Here is a 26,215-nt window from a genome sequence, read left to right on the forward strand (position 1 = left end):
GGGAACTTACCATCATGGGAATGCTGTCCCTGTGACAGTCTGAGTGCCCAGGACAAACCAAGACAGTGGAACAACAGTTCCAGGAAAGCCTGGTTCAGTTCTGACAGGGCTGATCTAGAGGGAGGCAAACTTTTAGTGATGGAGAAAGATCACAGAGAGTACCAGTTTGCTGCACCATCACTCTTTGGACACATATGAGCTTTGTTTACAACTCTTAGAGCTTTCTATTGAAGTTGCATCTCACTAGCATGGCTAGAATTAGGATAGGATAAACCACTGTGGAAAATCAGCCTCCAAGGCTACCCTTCAGATCTTAGTCATCCATTCCAACTGTATGGCTTCCTGAAATGTACCAGGTGCTTTCCAAAGCTGAGATGTGAGCAATGGTAGAGCAAAGAAGGCTAGGTCATCAACGGGCACAGGTCTCAATGTACATCTTAACTTGCAATATTTATTTCTTATAGCTGAGCTTTCTAAGGTTTGTCAGAACTTCTTGCAAGTCCTGGGAACAGGGAATTTGAGCCAGTTTGCATGTTGACTGAGTACCAAGACCATTTCTTGAGTTTTGTTTCAACACAGAAGCACAGTGATTGATACAGAATAGTGAGGAGGTACAAGTTTGTTGGATGAATGGATAAATAAACACATGTTTGAATATGTGCTCAGTTGTTAAGTCGTGTCCAACTCTTTTGAGACCCTATGGAGTATAGCCCACAAGCTCCTCTGTCCTTGGGATTCTCTAGGCAAAAATACTAGAGTGGGTTGCCATTTCCTTCTCCAGGGGATCTTCCTGACCCAGGGATCGAACCCGAGTCTCCTGCATTGTAAGCGGATCCTTTACCTTCTGAGCCACCTGGAAAGTCCCTATTTGAATCTGATCAAACTAGATACTAAATATATTTCATGTCTGGTGAGAAAGCATCTTTTTTTCCATTCATTTGTTATTCATTTATTCATTCATGCTTATATATATATATATATATATTCAAATGTATATCTATATATGATCCAGAAGATCATTTCCAATAATTAAAAAGAACAAAATGAAGTTCCATCACTAATGGCTTTATAGTTTGTGTGTCAACAATTTCTCTTTCACCTATCAGCACTGGGTACTTATTCTTACTTTATCTATTATATTTTCTGGAAACTTATCGCTACTTGGAAAGCAGGGATGTATTCCAACAACTGCCAGGTAGTAACACGGAGACAAATTCCTGCTCTGCTTCCTTACAAGAGGGAACAGGATCAATGTCCAGGTGGGTAAAAATGCAGAAAAACAGAGGTAGCTAAGACCCACTTTGGAAGAGCTTTTGAAAGATTTCAGGGCTTCCCTGGTGGCTCAGGGGTAGAGAATCCACCCGATCTTAAGCAGAAGAAATGTTTATTTGAAGTTCATCAATCCGTTGTGTTTTTCCTTGTCTTCATTTTATTTCAATTCAGACAAAGTGAATTATTATATTATCTTTTATTTTAAACGGCATGAATAATACAATCTTGCATTTGTAAGAATTCTAGATGCCTCTGTATCCATCCATTTATGCATTCTTCCATCTAACAACATATTCTCAGAGGTCTAACAAGAGCAGAGTTTCCCAATTTTCCTCCAGTTGAAAGATTTTGAATCATTTGAATTTTAATGGTGAGTATATGTCATTCCTACCAATAAAACAAAGTCCTTATTATTTGCATAAAATAGAATAAATTGTAAGGAATCTAGGTCATTGAAAGAGTGGCTTGGCTTAGTAACTGGGTGCTAAGATCTTGGGGAGGGGGTGGATTTGTGCACCATTGGGTTAGTTTATTTGGAGTTTTCTTTCCTCTTCAGGTACCAGACATGTTCCAACAATGGATTGGTGGCAGGGTTCCAGAGTCGCTACTTCGAGTCAGTGCTGGATCGGGAGTGGCAATTTTACTGCTGTCGCTACAGCAAGAGATGCCCATATTCCTGCTGGTGAGCCTGGCAGCCAAACGCAATTCCTCATGGCTACTGGAACTGGACGGGAGCTTGGGGGGTTGTGCTTTGGTCCACGTTTCTAGTTTCAGATAAGCATCAGCCATCACAAACAAGTTTTAAATATAGCAGCTAGCCTATAGAAGGGGATGGATAGATGAAAGAAAAAGCCAGAGTAATATTCACACTGGGAGGGACCTTACAGGTCATCAACCCAGTGCTGCTACATCCCTCTTTTGGTAGAAAAGCAGACAACCAGAGCAATAGAGCAAAAACGTGACTTGTCCCAGACCAGCCAGCTTATTTCATGGTGGTTCACCTCTAAGGTGAAGTTTACAGACTCCTGTTTCAGTGCTCTTTTCTGTCTCTATCATGATAACTTCTCATCACATCCAAAGACACTAGACATATTTGGGACCCTGTGTTTTCTTGCAGGACTTCTTTTGACGATCCAGCCTTTTTCCAGGTCAGAGTGCCAAACATAGTATATAATCATAGACTTAAAAAGGACCTAGCCTTTGAGTTGACTAGGAGAATATATATAAATAAATAAATAAATATATATATATATTCTGATAAGTTGCACTGGATGTTGACAACACAACTTGTCCCAAGTTCTTCAGTCTGGAAACAAGTCAGACATTTCTACTTAGAACAAAAGAATAAGTGTCAACATTTGAAGGTTGACTCACTCAAGTGACATATCTCTCCACAGTGTGATGTGATGCTTGGCAAAACAGCCTTGTGGATCACACTTATTCTCTGTAACCAAACGACTCCACAGATGCTCAAGTAGGGGACAGTGTCTCCAGGGATAGGCAGCTCCAAAACCTTAGCATTTTTTCTGTTTGAAGCAGTGATAAATGGTTAATTCAGAGCTCAAAGTCACATGATATCAGTAGCTCTCTGACGGGGCAGGGACTCCATCCAGCTGTCAAATGCCTCCATGTTTTTGTTGTTGCTCAGTTGCTCAGTTGTGTCTGACTCTTTATGACCCCATGGACTGCAACACGCCAGGCTCCTCCGTCCTCCACTGTCTCCCGGAGTTTGCTCAAATTCATGTGCGTTGAGTCAGTGATGTTATCTAACCATCTCATTCTCTGTTGTCCCCTTCTCCTTCTGCCTTCAATCTTTCTCATCACCAGGGTCTTTTCCAATGAGTCGGTTCTTAGCAGCAGGCAGTGAAAGTATTGGAGCTTCAGCTTCAGCATCAGTCCTCCCAATTAATATTCAGTGTTGATTTCCTTTAGGACTGATTTATTTGATCTCCTTACCGTCCAAGGAACTCTCAAGAGTCTTTTCCAGCACCTCAGTTTGAAAGCATCAATTCTTCAGCATTCAACTTTCTTTATGGTCCAACTGTCACATCCATGCATGACTGCTGGGAAATCCTTAGCTTTGACTTTACAGAACTTTGTCAGCAAACTGATGTCTCTGTTTTTTAATATGCTGTCCAAGTTTGTCATAGTTTTCCTTCCAAGGAACAAGTGTTTTTTGTTTGTTTGTTTGTTTGTTTTTAAATTTTGTGGCTACAGTCACCACCCACATGATTTTGGAGCCCAAGAAAGTAAAATCTGTCATTGCTTCCAGTTTTTCCCCATCTATTTGCCATGAAGTGATGGGACCAGATGCCTCCATAAAACTGGTCTTACTCCACCATGGTTGGTGAACAGGCACAGCTAGGGTGTAGGTTATAACTGTGAAAGTTCCTGAATCCAAGACCTAAAGGGTCTTACATTCGGGGTAGAGTAGCAGGAGCCCACCAGTTACTAAGAGGCTAAGAATTTAATGAGCATGGAGCCGTGTATGTGGGAACAAAGTCTTGAGATCAAAGGCTGACAGAGATGAGCAACTTTTCTTAAGTTGCCCAGCACATTAAAATCTCTGGTAACAAAATTTATCCTTGGCCATGGTCTGCAATGGTCTGCCCATCCTCCCTCATCGCCCCACCTTCCCCATTCCTCATCCCACTCTGTCACCCAGATGTGACACTGATCTTTGGTAGAATCAAACTGTGGAGAGAGAGAGGAGAAGAATGGAGAGAGGAGAGAATTCCTCAGAAAGACACAGCAAGTCCACTTTGAAGTGGTCCCTCTGAGGAAGGCTTCACTTGGCTGGACCTCTTTCTGGTTGTGTGGTGTTAGAGCTGAGAACTACTGTGGTTGTCAAGAAAATGGTACTTTTCCAAAAGGACACTTGGAACAGCATGATGAGATTGCAGGAGGCACTGTGGTATGCAGGGCATGACTCACTGTCCCGCCAGCACGTCTAGACATTTTAGTGGCATCTTTAAGTTTCCTGAGTCATGACGTTCTATGTTTTTCTAAATTACATGAAACCTCTAGGGCATGAATTAGGTCTTATTTCTCTGGCATCTCAGCATATCTCCTGGCACAAAGTAGGCAATAAATTTCTCAAATGAATAGTTGAACGTCACAGGCCCCTTGGAACAGTAACAATGGAGAAACCTGACATTGATATGAGGAGGTTTTATAGTGGAAAAAAGTCTTCCTTCAAGTGCATTATTTTATCCAATCCTTTTAACAGCCCTTAGGAGTGAGAATTGTTTTCCCACACCTTCCCACAGTGAAAGCTCCTGATAACCCTCTTCCTCGAAACCTTCCCTCACATCACTTTAACTAACTTGAATCACCTCCCAGGGAACTGGGCATATGTGGGTGGAAACATTTTTCTCTTCCCACTTGGAAGGCTGTTCTATAGCACTGAGCCTGACACTGAGAAGTGAGCATCTATCCTCTCTGAGCTTGCAAGCTTTCAGGGATTCAGGAATAGCACCCTGTGCACAGGAAAAAAAAGTAAATCATCCAAGCAACTTCCACGTAAGTGCGGGATTTATTTGTTTGATGGGGACCGAGGCGCCGCTCCCATTTTAGTCTCTGCAGTTTCTCATGAGATATTATAGCATCACTGAAGTCTAGTAAGAAAGCAAATTCCTGATAGAAGCGGACATGGCATCACTCACGAGTCCCCACTGGGACTGGATACAGATGTAAATGTTGTTACACATACTTGTTTATGTGTGAGAATATGCATTCTTAGTCCATTCATCTGTCAACCACAAACACATGTCACTGAGGAAGCCACAACCTTTCAGAGACTGAATAATTCCCCACTCTCCACACAGCTCCAGTGGCTGCTTGCCATGCACCAGGCTGTCCCCCTTCAGCACGCTGAGGCTGTCCAGGCGTAGACCGTGTCCCAGGGACCGACAGTTTTGAATTGAGCATGTGTTTTCTTTCCTAAATGGTTCTTTTCCAGATTCATGGCCTTTCATCAGGTTCACTGCATAATATGTTTTGACAGAAAAAAAAGAAAAAAAAAGCACTTCCTCAGAATCAGAATAGATAACCCATTAGTTTTCCTTCAGCCTTGAGTTTCTATAATGAATTTCTATATGAATCTCAGATACTGCATTCTATTCTCCACTATCTGGTCTCCCTCTCCATATGCTCAAGTCATAAGCCAGAGAATTTTTTTTTATTAATTCCTAGATAGTTCTGGCTAACAACTACAACAAAATCAGCTCATCTTAATATTCTCCTCTTTCTACGCCAAAGCACTCCATCAAGGCTTATCTTTAACTACTACTCTCATTTTCCAGATTTTAATACAAGATAGATAATGTTTGCATTCCTCTTCCCTGTGAAACCATGACAGGGACAAGGATGACCTTATAGGCATCTCCATGTGGCATCTGTCCCCCCCTTACCCCTGCTCAGATGCCCACTACAGCGCTGCTCCCAGAAGCCTGGTGGGAAGGGAAGCTTCTACGATGCTTCCTCTGAGCAGGTTGGAAGCTGTTATTATAGAGATGGAGACACCCACGTTTTGAGAAAATAAGACTGGATGTTACATTTTTAAGCAGCTTGCATTGAGTTTAGATGCTTCTGGGCCTTAGATCAACCATCGCCTGGTACTGCATGAAGCACAAAGCACTCATTTTAGGGGTCGATGGCCCCTTTGAGCTTCAGCAAAATCAATCATATCTGTCATCAGTTGGGGTGGAGTGGCTGTCGTAATCATTGTGTCATATTTCTAATTTAGAAATGTATTTGCTGCCTGCATGTCAGTGCTTCTGCCCTTCCTATGCTCAAGCTTCAGGAGTAGACATTTCAGAGATGTGGCTGGTTGTCTAGTAAGTATTGGGTAACATAAGACCAGGTCCTACTTGCTGCTTAGAACAAAATAAAACTTTCAATTCCAGACCAAATTTGTGGCTCTATACTTTCTTGTCTGCCCTCCTTTATTGTATTCTAGAAATAATCATTCATTCCTCTATTCATTAATTCACTTAATCAGACTGAATATAAATGGATATAAATACAGTTCATAGACTTTGACTCAATTCCTAATGATGATGATAATTTTTATTTATTTTATTTATTAATCTACCCTGTTAGCTCATTTACTTCTGATGCACAGAAATCATGATTTATGACCCAGATGAGAGAATCAGGGTGCAGAAGTTGTGACTTGTTCAAAGTTCTGAACTCAATTCCAACAGGTCTATCTGCCTCCAGATCCCCATGCTTTGCACAGTACTGAGTCCTCTGAATCTCGATGAGAAAATAAGACCTGGACAGATGGAGTATTAGGTAACAATACAGTGGGCATCTCATAGTGAAAACAGAGAAGAAAGTGGTTATTTTAGCTGGAGGGGAGACACTGCAGGTGGAGTTGTCCCCACCAACTGCAGGATCAGGGCAACCATGACACAGTGTGGCCAGTGAAAACTAACATGAGTCAAAACAAATGTGCTTGCTGACCAGCCCTGGGCTTGGAATGGTGAGCTGGAAATTCATTTCCAAGAGAGCAATTTGGAAAATACTTAGGGACTTTCCTGTTCTAAATTAAAACCACAGATATCTCTAGAACTGTGTTCCCCTTGTTGTGATACGTATTTGAACACTTTGATATATAGTGCTCCAAAATGCCACAAGAGGACAGACAGGACCATATTGCATTCTTTCTCCTGTCCGCAGAGTTCAGGGCCTCTCTGCAGAGAAGGGCACTTTAGTGACTGCAGAGTCATTTAGTCCCACTTGAACCCTTCACCCAGCTCTTTGCAGAAGCCAGTTGACTCTGAGGTTGCTTTCCTTTACGCATAACTGCAATTGGGTTTTACTTTTCTCATTTTTCCAAAAATAATTTAAATAGGTTCTGATATAGCACCTACTGGGGATGCCAGGCCACTGGCAAGTTAGTCTCACCTAAAATTTTCTCATTCTTTGTAGCTTACCTGGCAAAGCATTTATTAAGCAAGAGGATTGATCACAAGCAGATTCTGTTTAGTTCAGACACTTTTCAGTGATTTGCCTGTCAGAAAGGGGTGTCCTCTTTTTGACTAGATGTAGAATGTAAGCCAATCTCAACATATCCCAAGTCTATAAATGTTGAATTTCTCCAAGTCCACAGCTGAACTAGATTATAAAAGTGTATATGCTTGTCATATACTAATGACCCCTCAAGGAGCTCACTGTACTGATCACCATTGTGAAACAAGATGCTATACAGTATTCTGTTTTATAATCAAAAGCTAAATATGTGGCATTGACAAGTAATAGGACTTTAGAATGTTGTTGTTTAGTCGCTAAGTTGTGTTAGACTCTTTTGCGAACCTATGAACTAGAGTCTGGGAGGCTCCTCTGTCCATGGGATTTCCCAGGTAAGAATACTGGAGTGGGTTGCCATTTCCTTCTCCAGGGGATCCTCCTGACCAAGGGGTTGAACCCATATCTCCTGCATTGCAGGCAGATTCTTTACCACTGAGCCACCTGGAAGGCCCAGAACATTAGAATAGGATATTTTAAACAAGGTGTTAATTGGGAAGCAGAAAAATGACATGCTAGTTGCTCAGTCATGTCCAACTCTTTGCGACCCCATGGACTATAGCCCACCAAGCTTCTCTGTCCATGGAATTCTCCAGGCAAGAATATTGGAGTAGGTTTCCATTTCCTTCTCCAGGGGATCTTCTTGACCCTGGGATCGAACCTGGGGTCTTCTGCATTGCAGGCAGACTCTTTACCATCTGAGCCACCAGGGAATTCTGGGAAGCATAGAGAATAGAAGTAAGACAGAATTAGAGGTTGGATTGACCAGAAGAAGCTTCTCTAAAATGTTGTTTGAGGATGGGGTGAGCGCTAAAGAATGGGATGGGAAACACTGTTTACTCTGGTTTTGAAAAAAGCCAGATATGGCTTCCTCAGGTACCACCCTCTGGTTTGTTAACCTGTAGATGCTGGGTTTTCTTCCAGTTTTTAGGGTAGGACATCTGCAGTGTGTGCTTCTCTGGTATCCCACAAAGTGGGATAAAGTTAAGGATGTGATGCTAACTGATGCTAGGTCATAGGGCATGACCCCATTTGTTCTTGTCCCCACCAGTGAGGTACATAGCCTAAAAGTGGAGCCTCTAGGATGACCCCCAAAGAATCCAGTTGTCCTACTTGCTGACAGGTCAGACATGTAACAAATAGATGCTGGTGCTACAAGTTCTGACCTTGTGCTCAAGTCTCAGTAATCAATAATAAATGGCTTCCTGAATGGCTCAGTGGTAAGGAATCTGCCTGCAATGCAGGACATGAGGGTGAATCCCTGGGTTGGGAATATACTCTGGAGAAGGAAACGGCAACTCACTCCAATATTCTTGTCTGGGAAATCCCATGGACAGAACCTGGTGGGCTACAGTCTATGGGGTTGCAAAAGAGTCAGACACGACTTAGCAACTAAACAAAACAAATCAATAATAAAGGTGAAGTTTGATAAAATTTATACTGAGTCACTTTCTGTTGAGAAAGAGTCAAAACCCTTTCCTTTAACTATTAAAAATTACATAAGTTCTCAAACAAACCTCCAACAATAAGTAAATTGTTCTCTTTAAATTCTATCTCTACTCTCCTTTTTTAAAATGAACGTGATGACATATATCTGAGTAAGCTCTGTGACATGTCCTATTCTCATAGAAAAGGAGAATGCCATCTGTCAGCTGTGGCTCAATTTTTAGTAACACACTGGACAGCAATCATTTATTGATTCTAGCTGAATCCATTGATAATCTCAGAGCTTTAATAATCTTAGATGAAAAAATCTTATATCTGGTTTAAAAATCCCCTCCATTTGCAGAGGCCTTCTTCAATTCATAACCAAGACATTTAATTTCTTTCCACCTTCTTCAAACTTATCTAATACAAGAAATTGTACAAGTGGTTCTATCTTATCAAGTTCTCACTTAGTTTTGAAACAACCTTCTGATCTTGTCCCCTTGCCTACAGTTCAGTTCCATCACTCAGTCGTGTCCAACTCTTGGTGACCCCGTGGACTGCAACACGCCAGGCTTCCTTGTCCATCACCAACTCCCAGAACTTGCTCAAACTCATGTCCATCGAGTCGGTGATGCCATATTCTTGCCTACAGATGGCATCAAAAGTAGTTTAAAGTGAGAAATTATGCTCCAGTAGCCACTCATCCAAAAGTGATAGGGGAAACACACACACAGAGGGACAATTAGCTCTTTGTAAAGGGATATATAAGGATCCTGATAGAAGAGCTTCAGTAGTAGACTCATTTCAGTGAACTGCATAAAAACATCCATATAATCAAAGCTATGGTTTTCCCAGTAGTCATGTATGGATTGTCAGAGTTGGTCCACAAAGAAAACTGAGCACCGAACGATTGATACTTTTGAATTGTGGTCCTGGATAAGACTCTTGAGAGTCCCTTGGGCTGCAAGGAGATCAACCGATCAATCTGAAAGGAAATCAACTCTGAATATTCATTGGAAGGACTTATGCTGAAGATGAAGCCCCAATACTTTGGCCACCTAATGCGAAGAGCTAAGTCTTTGGAAAAGACCCTGATGCTGGGAAAGATTGAAGGCAAAAGGAAGAGGAGGCAGCAGAGGATGAGATGGTTAGATAGCATCACCGGCTCAATGGACATGAGTTTGAGCAAACTCGGGGAGAGAGTGGAGGACAGGGAAGCTGGGCGTGCTGGAGTCCATGGGTCACAAAGAGTCAGACACAACTTAGCGACTGAACAACAGCAATGTTACTGACAGAACTTTCTCTTCTTCTTACAAAGGAAGGCCTGTTTGATTGTTTTAATTGGTCTGGAAATGTATGGCAGTGCTCAGTATGAAGTGTACTTTGCCATAAAACTGCCTGCAGTGACCTGATAATTCACAAGGAATCTGAAACCACACTGAACTCCTCCGCTTCTGCCCTCAGGAAGCCCATCACCATAGTTTATGAAACCCTGATCTTGTGCTTCCTTGTAGTCTCTTTTAATTTCCTGACAAGCCCCTATGCCCTTGTTCCAGTGTCTTGTTCTGAACGTTTAAATTCTATTTTTTCCTTCTGAGGAGTTATTACTAGGGCTTTCACTTATTGGAATATTTTGTGTGTGCATGACATCCTCAGAAACTAAATGGAGGCACATTTATCTTTTTCTAAAATTCAGAATCCTGACTGTATTGAAACAGCAGTTCCCTCTATGAATGGTGTTTGGGAGGTTTATTGATTGGAGTTCTTTCTTCCTCTGTATTTTTACTTTCATAAAGTAGACGTAATTTTTACCAGTACCCAAACTCTTGCCTTACCCTCTTAATTGAAGATTCTGTAAAATAATCTACACTTGACCTCATGATTTTATAACAAAAACAAAACAACAAGAAAATCCCCAATATCAAGTAAAAACAAAAAACTGGCTGGGACCAGGATGGAAATACACAAATATGCATGTATGACACCTTCTTGAGGGTATTCTAGAAATTTACTAAACAGCAGATCCCCACAGAGAAACCTCACAGACAAACTGTTAGTTGAACAGGAGACTTCTGTTCTGGTCACTACCAAAAATGAAGCCATAGGAACTGCTAGTTGAAAAAAGCAATGGATAACTTTTGTCCCCCTTTGAAACTTAAAATGTTATTTTTTTTTTTTAATGCAAGCCTCTCTTTCCCATTTCATTCCAAATGTATTTAACTATCCAAATAATCTGAAAGTAGATCAGTAAAAGCTTAAAAAAATAACAGTCTAGCCTAATGATTTCCAATAGTTTTGGGAACTGGATTTAGCTTAATGCAGTGTTGCCTTGGGGCTTCCCTGGTGGCTCAAATGGTAAAGAATTTGCCTAAAAGCAGGAGACTCAGTTTCAATTCCTGGGTCAGAAAGATCCCCTGGAGATGGGAATGGCAACCCACTCCAGTATCCTTGCCTGGAGAATTCCATGGACAGAGGATCCTGGTGGGCTGCAGTCCACGGGGTCACAAAGAGTCAGACACGACTGAGCGACTACCATACACTATTGCCTGAAGTAGATTTCTGTCTCAGCACATCTCAAAATATTTGGCAATTAACTTTTATATATTGTATCTAAAGAGTGCTCTAAAAATTCTGGAAAATATTTTGTGCTCCCTGATGTAAGAAAAAATGCCTCCTACTCCATCTCTTTTAATCCTAATTTGCATTATCAACAAATCCCTCCTTCTTTGGATAAACTTGAATTATCACTTGTTAGAATCCTCAGGGACCACAAACCAATGGAATCCAAATGAGAACCTATTAGGGCCATTTATGAGCCATTTAATGTTTTCATTAGGAAGAGAAAGTTCTTGTTCTGTGTCTTCTTGGAAGCACAAAATAAGGTTCTGCGTTAGCCTGTTTCCTTCCATAAATATTAAGCAGAAACACATGTAACCCAGTCTAGATAGGGCTTGGCATTCTGACAGAGCATAATTATGTCTTGAGAAGAGAAGAATCAGAGAACAAGAACAAGTGCATAATGTAGGAAAACAAATGGTTATGAACAAAGAGAGTGAAGTTTTAGGTTCTGGTTAACTCAGGTTATCTTGTGCTAACTTGTTGCATCGAAGCTTGAGAATCTTCTAAGAGATCTTCCAGTTTATGAATCAGGCTTTTTAAGATTTCATGACAATCCTTGCAGTATTAAGTCTACATAGAGGGAGATCTTTCTATCATCAACATACAATGACCTGTGACCCCGAATCATATTAAATTACTGACACTATTTGTTTCCCAAGCAGTTTGGGGGTGCAGATAAAGACTTTGGGGAACCCATATCATACCAAAAGGACTATTTTGATCCTGAAGATCCCCAATGGTAAAGCATTATAAGAGCCAGGAAATTCTAGATTTATTCCAGACTGGACCACAACGAGCCTACCCAGGGAACGGCCAGGGCTTGACTTAATCTTGGAGGAGAAAGAAGGAAATGTGAAGGAGAAAGAAGACACAAAATTTCTCCTAACAATTCAACTCCTAACACGTGTCACACTTATTTGTGTTAGCCCAAATGACAAACCTATAAGGTAACTTTCATTCTTCTATAGACCAGGAAACTGAGATTAAATGACTCTCTCAAGGTTATTTATTTATTCAACAAATAGTTACTATGTACCAGGAACTGTTTTAGGTGTCAAAGAAACAATGGCAGACTAGGTAGAAACTACTTTTATACAGCTTATATTTTATTTTAATATTTTTCAAATACAGTAAAAATGCATATTAAATTATCAGACAATACAAATATCATATAAATACATGCACACATATATATTTGAAACAAAGTTTTTATCTACATACACAATAACTTATCTTTAGTATGTATACAAGAACTTATCTTTAGTATATACAATGCAGTCTCTGATATTTTCTATTCAATCTCTTCTTCTTTTTTAAAGCTCAGCTGGTCCTAACCAATTAAATTGATTGCATGATCTGCTAGTAAGTCACAACCCACATTTTGAAAGCATGGTTCTGGTTGACTTGATTGGAATGAACTAATACTGATCTTAGTCAATATTTCCTCAAGGCCTGAGGAGTTCTCTGTGTCTTTTTTAGTGTCTAGTTTAGTGGCAAGAAGGAACATGAGACGTGAGAGAAAACTGTCCTTCTTTTTGCAGCCTGGAATGGTTTAGCAGAGGTCATCCAGCTCTGATCTGGGTCTCCCATAATGTTGAAACTGTATTTCTTCTTTATAACATGTCTCCTATTGGCCCCCCAGCAGTAGTAGTTTTATATTTTCCCTCTAACCTTTTGTTCTTCCCACATAGGCTGACAACAGAATATCCGGGCCACTATGGTGAGGAGATGGACATGATTTCCTACAATTACGATTATTACATGCGAGGGGCAACAACCACTTTCTCTGCAGTGGAAAGGTGAGCCTTCCCCATGGGCAAGGTTAGAGTGGTCAGGGACCAGCTCCCTGCAAGGGTCATATCTGCAGGATTTTTGATCTGGGGTTTTCCCTATTTTAGTTTCCTACTTGGTCTAGGTTAACTAAAAGTTTGACAGGGCAATGGAAAACAAGGGGAATTGAACCTACTTCATGGAGCAGCTCGCCCTTGGAGATGAGGATGGGTTCTAGATTGCTCAGAGCAGGAAATGCTCAAGTTGGTATCCCATGATGGTTTATGCTTTTCCCTTTACTCAGTTTCAAAAAGCATTTTTTTCCTACCAAACATGTTAGAGAGGGCAAAAACGATTAAAAGAGTGCCCACTGTCAAAATGAACCCTCTCTAATACCACTTCTCTATATGGTCCTCACTTTGGGTTGTGGGAAGGGAGAGAAAAGAGAAGGAGAGGGGACTGGAGAGGAGAAACACACAAAACTTACCAACTATATTTAGAAACAAAAAAGGAGAACTTAACAGCAAAACAGTACTGATATTTTTAATCCTCTTTCTCTCACAATCAGTTCCCAATTTTATCGCAAATACATCAAAACAAAACAATAAGAGGAAAATAAAAATTCGTCTCCCTGCTAATAAAGAAAGAGATATGAATAAATTCAGGTGTTAAAATGTTGATTTGACCTACTTATAGTTATATGATCATCACTTTACACAGCAAATGAATTCCTGAAAAGTTACCAATAACTGTTTAGCAAATAGAACAAAACCTAACTCATTAATTCATTAAATAATAGAATGACAAATTTGGGTGTGACATTTTTGTGAATATTTATGTTTTTAAGTGCAATGGTATCATACTTAATTGGAGTTAACTTATTTAATATGACCTTTAATTTAAAAAAACCAAAATTATACAAAAAAACAAACATGAAGGAAATCTGAAAAGATGCAATACAGGTTTCAGGCTCCATGAACAAAAACCCTTACATCTGTTCGTAGGAAACCCCTTCAATTTTCACACATTAATTGTTTGCATTTTACGTACGTTTTTATCTAGCCTAGTTATTATTTTCTAGAAGGGGTAAATTAAAAAATAAACTACAGTGAGATATAACCTCATACCAGTCAGAATGGCCATCATCAAAAAGTCTACAAACAATAAATTCTGGAGAGGGTGTAGAGAAAAGGGAACCCTCTTACACTGTTGGTGGGAATGTAAATTGATACAGCTGCTATGGAAGATGGTCTGGAGATTCTTTAAAAAGCTAGGAATAAAATCATCATATGACCCAGCAATCCCACTCCTAGGCATATACCCTGAGGAAACCAAAATTGAAAAACACACATGTATCCCACTGTTCATAGCAGCACTATTTACAATAGCTAGAACATGGAAGTGACCTAGATGTCCATCGACAGATGAATGGATAAAGAAGCTGTGGTACATATATACAAAGGAATATTACTCAGCCATAAAAAGGAACACATTTGAGTCAGTTCTAATGAGGTGGATGAACCTAGAGCCTATTATAGAGAGTGAAGTAAGAAAGAGAAAGATAAATATCGTATACTAATGTATGTATATGGAATCTAGAAAAGTGGTACTGATGAATTTATTTGCAGGGTAGCAATGGAGAAACAGACATAGAGAATAGACTTATGGACACAGGGGCAGGAAGAGGAGGGAGAGGGTGAGATGTGTGGAGTGAGTAACATGGAAACTTACATTACCATACGTAAAATAGATAGCCAATGGGAATTTGCTGTATGAAGCAGGAAACTCAAACAGGGACTCTGTAACAATCTAGAAGGGTGGGATGGGGAGGAAGATGGGAGGGAGGTTGAAGAGGGAAGGGACATATGTATACCTATGGCTGATTCATGTTGATATTTGACAGAAAACAACAAAATTATGTAAAGCAATTATCCTTCAATTAAAAAAAAATTTTTTTAATGAATAAGGAAGATATTACTTCTCACCTGTCAGAATAAAACAGCTGAATGATGTGACACACACCAAACTATATTTAAGAAAAAGAAAAGGAAAGACCTAAGAACTCAAAGACTGTGGACATTTATCAGGGGTGTGCAGCCCTGAAGGGCAACACTGGACAACAGTATAGCAGGGTGCTCAATGTTCCTAATGATGTTTCCAAGTCAACGAGGAAATTAGTTCGGCATTTTCTGTTTAAGGAGGCAGGAAGGAATACAGTAAAGAGAGCACACCATCCAAAATTTCCTCAAAATAAATATATTTTGACAGTCAAAATGTCCAGTGGCTATTGACTTGAATATTTTCAGTTACGTAGTTTAACCTAGAGTCTTGGAAAACTGAGCTATTATATCATGCATTTGTTAACAATTAATATACCCATGTATTTTTGCCACAGTCACTAACAATCAGTGATGTCAAGATCCATAACTTAGATTTCTCCTGCTCTGCTGAAAGATGCTGAGGTCTTCGCCTTCAAGAAATATTTTCAGTGTAGGACTCACTGGGCAGGAGCTTTTCCTCCACAGGCAGATCATAGTGGTTTCCTCCTGGAACAGAGTTGCCCAGCTGGGGCACAGTGATCTCTGGGGCCAGATAGCTCTTTGTTGCAGGAGCCTTTCCTGTGCATTCCAGATGTTCAGCAGCATCTGGACCCCTCCACACTAGATAACAACAGCAACCTCCCCTCCCCCAGAGTTGTGACAACAACAACAATAAAAATCCCTGAGGAGCAAAACTGCCCCTTCTTGAGAACCACCATCCAGGAGGGAAATCAATCACTAAGCCTGTTTTGAATAACTTGGATCTTTTACAACCAAGTCTACATTTTGCATAGCATCAATTAAAGCCCTTTGAAAGAGTAGTGTGAATGCCTGGCTCAAGATCTTATTTAGCTATGTCTCTTGGCATAGGGATAAATCAGACTTGTCTACAGTAATGAAATTTATTTCATAAACTCGCATGCCACCAATTTCCTAACCTCCATCTAGAACAAGCCATGTCCTCTGTTAACAACTGCAGGAATAAATACTAATAAATAGTTGGTTACCCAGGCTCTTGAAAACTTTTTATACTGGGGGATCCTATGCCCATTACTCTAAACAACTTGGAGCAGCAGACTCAAATTACAAAGCCTGCCTTACTGTGTGAGCAGTCTGTTCCATAGCTGTTGGCAAGAGTTACCCCCCAGAACTTGAGAGTGGTCAGTCCCACCTTCCAGATTTGCAGCTTGATGGAGATCTTATCAGTTTTGGTGTCTAAGAAAAATTGATCTGGGAAGAGGCCTTTCAGACTGAAGAGGAAGAAGAATATTCTAAGGTTAAATGACCCCACTGTGCTTGGGAAGCATTTGCGTGGCTATGTATGGAATGACTTTTTTGCCCTTCATCAAGACTTTGCAAAAGATGTGACAGCTGTGTTCTCAATGGGGTTATGGGTGTCAAGTTACGGAGTCATTGTGGTATCAGATAAAGAGCAAGATTTGAGTTCAACAAACTTGGAACTTGAAACTGTCACCTAATTATGTTTTAAAAAGTTCCTGATTCTCTGAGTCCACTTCTCCACCTAAACAATGACATATTGTGAGGATTAAATGAGAAAATATATAAAGCTTCTAGTGCAATGCTGGACATATTGGAGGACTCAGCAAATAGTAGTTACAATTGTCATTACCATAGCTCTTAGCATTGTTAAACAATATCAGCCAGAAGAGTGCTATGCAGAGTAGGCTTTCAATATATTTTTGTTAAATAGGTGAACAAAGAACTTGGGCTAGTCCTTAGCAAAGAATGTTCCTTGAAATGCATCCACACTATATTTTTCTAAACTAAACAATCCTATCTTTTCTCATACCTATGCCTGACCATCTAAACAAATATGCAATTCAATTTCTGTTATGCAAAAATAACAGGCACTTTCCTTTTCATATTAAGGCTTTTAGAGTTGTTTTCTCTCCATCCATTTCCCTGTAATAGTGTTTTCTGAGGAGGGTACAACACAGAGCCCAGCACATTGTACATTTTCAGAAAAAGAAAGAATAAGCAGATGGATGGCCTATGTAAGAGATGATTCTTTACAATGAAATGGAGAAAATGTTAAATAAATGCTTTTATCCCAAGCTGTTAGCCTGTATGTCCAAGAAGGTGCTTTTGAGACTGAGCAGTGATGAGCTGATCACTCGTGATAAACAGGACCTAAACACACTGGCAACCTAGTTAGTCCCCTCCAAGATGCATCTTGAACTGGGTGAGGAGATGTCCAGGAGTTCTGACCTCATAGACAATTACCAATAGGTTTTCTAGAGACTTCATAGAGATGTTTTCTGAGAGGAAAGTGAAATTAGGTGTCCCTTAAGTTCCTAAATTCTCCAAAGGTTGCACGTTGCTTTATTTTTCCTAAGGTGTCTTTTCTCACTGATCTTAGCTCTCTGACTCTCTCCCTACAGGGATCGCCAGTGGAAATTCATAATGTGCCGGATGACTGAATATGACTGTGAATTTGCAAATGTTTAGATCTGCAATCTACGGTTCTGGGTGAAGGGAAGAGGTCCGGGAGACCTGAGGACTCCACAGATGTTAACATCAGCAGGGACTCCTAAGTGGCTTCTTTTGCTCTCTTTTCTTCTCCTCGAGCTGGTTGGTAGCTGTAATGCCAGTTTTCTGGGCTTTCTGACTAGTATCACACTTTTAATAAAATCCATAATTTCTCACTTTCAACATGTTCCATAGAAACCCTTTTGTATGAGTGACAATGGCTCTGTTGCACACCATATAATCTGTGTGCAGATGCACAGCCTGAAAACAAGCCTAGTTGCTTGCGCACCTATCTCAGCCTTGCTTTTGCTTTTACTACTCAGTGAGCTGCCGGGTGCTGAGCAGTACCTGTGAGGAGGTTCAGTAGTGGAATGAAGCGGCAGAAATTGAAGAAGGGGGCCAGGAATGCTCTCTGCAGCTCTGTCTGTTTGAAGGAAACCTAGGATCTTCACAGAGAACAGACCTTCTGCCTTAGGGCGACCTGCTTCCACTCTCCCGCTCCACGTAAGCCATGCTTGCCTAGAAGTTCAAGTGCAGAGCTCTGTGCTCCAGGAGGGAGGAGACTGGGAGGTGAAATGGGGAGGTGGAATTGTTTGGAAGAATTTCTTAAACTGGAAGAAGATTGTTAGCATGCCCAGTAATGAAAATGAACACAGGAAGCAGAGAAATCAGAGACTGTGAGAATCAGCCTCAAGTAAGACAAAAACAAGGAGGATGAGAGAGGTCAGAGGATGGGACTCAAATCAGGAACCTGGAGAAAAACTGAAAAAGGAGTTTGACTCGCTAGCACCTGGAAAAAACTGGCATGTGCCCTGTAGCTGTGCAAGTTACTGGCAAACTCATGTCAATTGGTTTCCATTTTCTGGATGGGAAAGGCTGCCCTGGAGGATCTACTTCTCTTGTACATGTAGTTTAGGGGTGTCTTTTGCAGAGGTGGCACTATCTTTCCTCCTCCTGTGATGTCCCCATTCCCAGCCCTTTGTACTCTCTTCATCATAAAAGAATAAAAATATTCTTCACTATGTTGCAAATGTTAAGGGTCATTTTTCACTCTCTGTGCTAAGCCACTTCAATCACGTCCGACTCTTTGCGATCCTATGGATTGTAGCCCTCCAGGCTCCTCTGTCCATGCATGGGATTCTCCAGGCAAGAATACTGGAGTGGATTGCCATTTCCTTCTCCATTTTGTTCTGTACTCCTCCCCTTTCTGATTATTCAGAAAATATAGCTTCTCATTGTGATTTGTGCCAAGCACTATGCAGGGCACCAGGAATCCAATAGTGATAATGACAGAGTGTGAGAAATCCAATAAATAAAGCATAAAGTGCTAAGTACTTTCATTAAGGATTGGATAAAGGATGGAATCACATTTTTTTGCCTTTGAATCTAGCCTGATTTATCCTCAGCATCCTACGGACCTCCTCATGCCAATGTGTCACATGATTTTTGACCACAGGGAGCCTCTACTTTCTTTATCCACACAGTTTGCCTTTTCTTTTCAGATCTGTGCTGTGCTTCCCTTCTCTCAGGAGACCCAGGCAGGCAGGCAAATCCACAGGGATCATCTGCCTTGTTAGGCAACCCATCCAGGTGGCCAAGACAGTGAATCTCAGCCAGTGAAGCTGGCATTTCCCAGTAAGACCTCGGTATTAGGAAGAGAAAGGCAGAGCTAAGCATGTCTGCCTGTGACTTAACGCTGAGGCCCTTTTTCACATTATGTCTGTGCTTTATTTCTTCCATTTCACTGTTTCCACCTCTCTGGCAATTTTCATTTACACCAACCTTCCCTGTGTTTTTTCTCACAAAGGGCGCCATTAATATTTTAGCAATCGCAGCTTTGGGTCAGGATGGCAGCCAGGAAGTGGATTTAGCTGGGTGTGTGGAACGTAGCTGGAAGAGAGACAAACAACACAGACTGGCTGACTTAGCAGCCATGATGGAAACCAAAGGCTGGGGAGGAGGTGGGGGAGTAGGGCACCCGGGAGCTAGAGGCTTGGGTTGGAGAGGTACAACTGGGAGGAGCAGTCCAGGAGACTGCCAGACAGCACGAGTCAAGGAAAAAAAAATAAGACAGCAATCCAGTCTGTGTCTGTGCCAAATAGAATAACTGGAGAGAAGAACTAAGAGAAAAGCTATTTTTGCATATAGGCCAAGGACAATAACAGGAAAGTCATCATCAACTTGGTTCAAATCTGAATTTATACTTTTTTTTGGGGGGGGGGGTGTCAACATCAATCAGAAGGAACTAAGTGCCAGACTGAGGGTTCATCCCAGATCTTCTGACTGTGAGTTCTTTCTCTGTGCTCTCATTACCCCAATCTTTCTAGTAACCTGCACCCAACCCTGGACAGACCACCTCCCCACTCTATGAGGAATTTATCTAGGTGATATTGTGGTTTCTTGCAGCCCCAGAAATTCTGTGAATGCTGAACAACCTATCCCAGATTGTTTACCGATTCCTAAGGCATTTTCTTTCAGAGAAGAAGCCTGGGATGGGATTTGAAAACCTAGGTCCTGCCCCTGGCTCTGACAACAAGTGGCTGTGTAATATTAGACAGATCCCCAAGCCCGCTCTTTTCTCATCTGCCTGGTATGAGCAGGAGTCCCTTTTCCAGTAACTTCACAAGACGGTGGTCACAAAAAAACGGGAAGAAAAGAGATCTGATTCCTGCCTCACAGGGCCTACAGTCTGACAGGAAGAGATGAGAAAACAGACAATGAAGACACAAGTGCAGGAAAGTTTCCTGAGGAAGCCAAGCCCATGGCTGGCCCTGAAGGACCCGCAGAACTTGTGAAGTGAGTGCAAAAGAGGGCTCTGGATTCCAATAGCCAAAGCACAAATCCTTGTTCCATCACTTATCAGTTGCATGACCAAGGCTCAGTCACCTGCTTTCCCTAACACTCTATTTCCTTACCAGTAAAGACAATAATTGGAGAAGGAAATGGCAACCCACTCCAGTGTCCTGGAAAATCCCATGGATAGAGAAGCCTGGTGGGGTACAGCCCATGGGATCACAAAAGAGTTGGACACTACTTAGCATCTCAACAACACAACAAAACCTTCTTTTCTTTGGAATCCTAACTCTATAATTAAAGTCACTAAAATCCACCTCCAAGCAGAAGATGTGAGTTCAGTCCCTGGGCCAGAAGACCCCCTGGAGAATGAAATGGCAACCCACTCCAGTATTCTTGCCTAGAAAATCCCATGAAGAGAACAGCCTGGAGGGCTACAGTCCATGGGGTCACAAGGAGTTGGACATGGCTTAGCAACTAAACAACAACAAAGACAATAGTAGTACCCACATTGTGGGGTTGCTGTGAGGATTAAATAAGATCTCATAGTGTCTTGCACTAATAAGGACCCAATAAATGTAGTAAGAGAAATAGAATATTATTAGCATACTTTAGAAATAATGTCCCTTGTGTAAACTGGATATTAGTATAGATAAAGAATAGGAAAATTCATAGAAGAGGTGAGATCAGTTTTGCTATCATTCACTTATTTATTCACATTCGGTCACTCAACCAATAAATTATTAAAGGCTTATTATATATCAGCCACTTCACTAGGCGGAGCTCCTGCATTCCAGAGGATTATAAAATAAGGGAGTCAAACAAGCAAGCAAATCATTACAGTCCAGGTTGGTGAGTCAAGAATAGGTAGCACTGCAACAGAGAGTGATGAGAGGTTAGGGTGGAAAAGGGAAAGTGGCATTTCAGGCAATGGAAACAGCATCATGGAAGGCATTAAAGGATGTAAAGGCTTAGGAATGTTTCCCCAGAAAATATTGATGCCACCAAAGTGTCTGGGAGGCACAATACACAGTCACAAATACCCTAAGGATACGCAGGTGGCTCACGTCAGCACCATAAGGCATTCCATTATTTGTGCATATTAAAATTACAATTATGCTATCTATCTGGAGCTCAGATTGCAGCTGAGGCCTTGTAGAAATCTAGGGAGAGGGAATTTATCAAATCTTCTCTCTGCTCCACGTACCCATATGCACAATGCCATGGCCTGGGGAGTTTTCTGTCCATCCTGGGTGTTCATCCATATGTATTATCTTTATGGGTCAACTGCTTTGACCCAGACTAGAAACTCAGCATTTTTTTAGTTCCTACAGAGGAATGTATTCTCATAAAAGCATTAATGAATGCACAAATTCAAACTAAAAAATCAAAAAACAAAAATTTATACATTTTGGTTGAGGCAGTCTGAACACAGGTTGGAAAAGAATTTCCAAATACACAGGGCATTTCAGAAGGAAGTAAATTTATTAAGAACAAAGAGCAGAAATAATGTGGACACTGTGAATGCAGTAGGCTGACCTCCTGACAGACCAGGGAAAGCAGACAGTTTTCGTGGATTAGTAGCCAATTTTTATAGCCTCAAGACAAAGAAAATAACTGCTGTAAGATTGGCATTAGGTGATTGGTTGGAGCATTATAGGGAATTTACTGGAGTGGACATCTTTGCCTAATGTGGAGTCAGGAGGCTTGTTAGTGATGATCAGGGGGCTTTTGGCGATGGTTGTAAAGGGGTTCAATTAGCTTCAGAAGTGTCCTTGGTTCTGGGCTCCGCTTCTGTGGCCTTGGGGCAAGACTCAATAATTTCCTTCTTCCGTGTTGATTTATTGTTCGTCATGTAGTCAGGGGTTTTCCCTCTTCCTAGCCAGTCCCCTGTCTAGTGTCCAACCTATTTGGTTCTCTTCTTACCCTTCCAGGTTCTTCTCCCCGTATTAGTGAAGGAAATTGTCACTCAGTATAGGCTGCATCCAAACAGGTATGCACATCAGGTGGCCAACACAAGCAAAGGCCACAGAGTCAATAGCATCTACTCTTACAAAGAAAATCAAAGAAAAGAAAAAAAAAAAAAAAGATCTTACAAAGCTCTAGTCCACTTTAACTAAACATTCTCTTTAGTTTTGTGAAATTAAACCACTGTGTTAAAAAGTACTGACAGAGCCTGGTTACTATTCTGGGAGCCAGAGTCATGAAGGTAAGTGAAATCTTTTGCAAAATGGGGTCTGGATCTAACTGGGGTGTTTATCCACTACCAATGCACTCGGGCTTGGTTGCCCTGCAGCTTGTGAGATCTTTGTTCTCCAACCAGGTATCAAATCTGCCTCCCCTATATTGTGAGATAGATTCTTAACCACTGGACCTTAGGGAGGTCCCTACCTGTGTATTTAAAAACCTATTTGTTAGGTTCTTCTGCACCTTCTTAAGCACTGGAAATGTATCATTTGTAACCTTCTTCTCCTCTTCCCAATGCCCCCTGAAGGAACTCAATTATCCACGTGAATGAATATCTGTATCAGTGCAAATTGCTGAATAGAAACATCTTTTAAAAAATGCAAATTATTATATCCTCTGAATTCTCTAAATGGTAGCGTTACTGTTTATTTCTTTATATTTTTTAATACTTCTCTGCCTTTCCTGACTTTAAAAAACAATTACCATTGTTTGTGTTTATAATTTTTAAAAAAGTAATTTTAATCTTATGGGACAAGAACAGTCACCAGCTGCTAAACAGTTCAGCCCTAGGACTCTGTTCCAGCTGAAAGGTGAGCATATGGTGACTTCATGGAAAGAGAGAGATTATAAAACCAGACTCCTTCCTCTGACAGGCCGCCTAGTGGATTATAATTTAATAGGCAGAATTACCTGCTCTTTCCAACATCTCTCACTATCCCCAGAGACAATGGAACAGATGTTCATTCTGTCATATGGCCATTGAGAAACGAATATTTAAAACTCCTCCACTCATTGAAGTGCCCTTGCTCTTGCTTGCCCTTCAGGACCAAGCACGGGACTCAACTTCCCCAGAAAATTTGCAGTGGTTGCTAAGACTGGTTCAGGGTCCCTTCCTGTCTCCTCAGTACTCCAGTCTTTGTTTGCATTCCCCGAAGGGAAGAGGTCTTGTCTTATTTGTTTGTAGGTTTCTAGCGTGTGACAGGATGTTTTTATATATAGTGGGCATCCAAGACTTATGCTTTAAAATTAATCTGGATTTCCAGCTGGTTTTCAGTTTTTATTGGGAAGACCTATCATAGCTCTGGGGCTTCCCTGGTGGCTCAGTGATAAAGAACCCCCCTGCCAATACAGGAGACGTGGGTTTCATCCCTGAGTCAGGAAGGTCCCCAAGAGAAAGGAATAGCAACCCACTCCAGTATTCTTGTTGGGAAATCCCATGGACAGAGGAGCCTGGAAGGCTACAGTCTTTGGGGGTCACAAAAGAGTCAGACGCCACTTAGTGACTAAAACAACAACAACAAAATCAAAGCTTTAAGGAATCAATAATTGGAAATGTGTAAAGGCACTTTGAAAATTGCATAGTTGTATTGAAAAGCATGGTATTATGATAACGTGTGGTTTAGAAGGGAGTTAATGCCCTCTCCCCCTGGAGGAGGGCGTGGCAATGCACTCCAGTATTCTTGCCTGGGAGATCCCATGGACAGAGGAACCTGGCAGGTTACAGTCCAAGGGGTTGTAAAGAGTCAGACACGACTGAATCAACTCAGTATTCACACACGCAACACCATTTCCCGCTTTCTCCTCAGTATCATTAGGTAATCATTAATTTCATCCTTCTAAGAGCTACTCACTAATGATGAATGAGTTGGAAAACATACCAGTCAGTCACAATTGTTACTTACATGTTCAGAAAGTGTGTCACCATACTAAAAACCAGAATGTGAATTTTAGTGTTTTTATGATCTTTTCAACTATATTGAAATCAACATCTGAGCAACAATTACAGGACTTGCTGCTGTTGTTCAGTTGCTAAGTCATGTCCAACTCTATGTGACCCCAAGAGCTATAGCCCACCAGGCTCCTCTGTTCATGGGATTCTCCAGGCAAGAATAAGGGAGTTGGTTGCCATTTCCTTCTCTTGGGGATCTTTCCAACCCAGAGATAGAACCCAAGTCTCCTGCATTGGCAGGTGGGTTCTTTACCACTGAACCACCAGGGAAGTACAGGACTAGGCATTTGTAAAACATAAGGTGGAGCCTAAGTAACTAACCCTTGAAGAGGCTGAGGGGCTGAGGGCAAAGGGGCACAGGTTGGTAAACTGGTGTAGCTCTGTATGAATTTGGATGCATTTTGAATCTTATAATAGCATATGAGTTCCAGGGGATAGGAGGGCAGTGATTTTTGTTTGATGTATCCCCTATACAACAAACATTTGATAAGTAAATACAAGTAGAGCCCTAAGACAAACAATAACACAGATTAAAATTTCAGAAATATAGACTTTATGACCCTTGTTTTTCCTTGTTATTCCCACAAAGAGTTGACTTGTGAGACTAGCTCATGATTAGCTGGACTGAAGCAGCAAAGCTAGTTTCTGAGAGTCAGGGTTTCCCGTTCATGAGGTTGCCTGGCAGGCGTCCATAGACCATGCCTGTGTGCCTCATCTTCCCTCTCTGGGACTGGTGGATTTCAGCTGACCTGAATGTCTCCCAGGTCTCTTTTGTTGGCAGACTCAAAGGTGAGCTCATTAGCCATTACCCCTTGGAAAGATGTCTTTGGAAATCAAACATGCTCTGAGTCATACCTGCCTATCCCCTACCGAGACAGTATAATGTCACTGACAGTACAATGTCATGCAAATTAGTTCTGCCCATGGCTTCCAGGAGAAAGGCGCCAAAAACCTCTCACAGGGTAAAACAGCACAGCTCAAACTGGAGAAGGACTTCACAGAAATTCAGAGCCAAGGCAAGCTTAATTCTCTACATGCATAGGTAAGCCTTGATAAAAACCTTTGCAGAGGGACAGGAAAAATGGAAATATGTGGATGAGCGGATTATTGGTGGTGCGGGCATCAGACTCAGCCCTTCCCAGAATGGCACCATTGCTTGTTCCAAATCCATAATCTCACACATCTGTGCTTTTTTACATTCAATGTCAACTGTTACTTCAACAAGGTATCATTAATCACTTTGTTCCTGGAACACACTGAAGGAAGTCACAAAGCCTAAAACATACTTCTTTCCTCAGGACGAATTTTGTTCTAGTTGGGGAGCCAAGGCCTAAAATCCAGAAAGGTTAGAAATCAAAAGAAAGCCGTTTACGATCGAGGGCCCAGTGAGTGACAATCAAGGGCACAGTGCGTGACACAGTGTGAAGGAGGATCACTATGTGCCTGATACACATACAACAGGCTAGCTATACAGGTAGTTAGAGAAGTCCTGGTAGGGGACTACAGACAGAGAGGGAAACCTAGGAAACTTTGAGAGACTCCTGTGAGTTAACGAGCACTCAGGAAATCTTTTGGAATGTCATGGAAGGAACAAGTCTTACTTAACTATAAAGCCATAAATAAAAGCATGTGATATGCCCCAGGCCAGGAGGGGCTAGAAAAATGTCACCACCCTTCTACTGATTTGAGTAAGCACCATGATAATCCTAGCTGACCACACAGGGTCAGACACTCTCCTGCCTGATATAGATGAGGAGCTAGTGATGGAAGCCTGACATTTGAACAAGGGGGTCTTTCTCCCTCCCCCACTTTCCTTTGATTATAAAATCATAGCCCACTTAATCCTTGAGGCAGA

General features: G+C 41.3%; 1 protein-coding gene across 1 annotated transcript in view; it reads left to right on the forward strand.

The window, feature by feature from the left end:
- DPT (dermatopontin) overlaps positions 1-18,673 on the forward strand; it is a 33,131-nt gene extending 14,458 nt beyond the window's left edge. The window contains exons 2-4 of the mRNA XM_081485754.1: positions 1,829-1,954; positions 13,044-13,151; positions 17,564-18,673. Of these exons, the coding sequence (XP_081341880.1) occupies positions 1,829-1,954; positions 13,044-13,151; positions 17,564-17,630 (301 nt within the window). The 3' untranslated portion in view covers positions 17,631-18,673. The remainder of the gene's footprint in view (positions 1-1,828; positions 1,955-13,043; positions 13,152-17,563) is intronic.
- Positions 18,674-26,215: the final 7,542 nt, after the last annotated feature.

Source organism: Giraffa tippelskirchi, chromosome 5, assembly GCF_054371585.1.
Source record: "Giraffa tippelskirchi isolate mGirTip1 chromosome 5, T2T-mGirTip1v1.2.pri, whole genome shotgun sequence".
NCBI classification, from domain to species: Eukaryota; Metazoa; Chordata; class Mammalia; order Artiodactyla; family Giraffidae; genus Giraffa; species Giraffa tippelskirchi.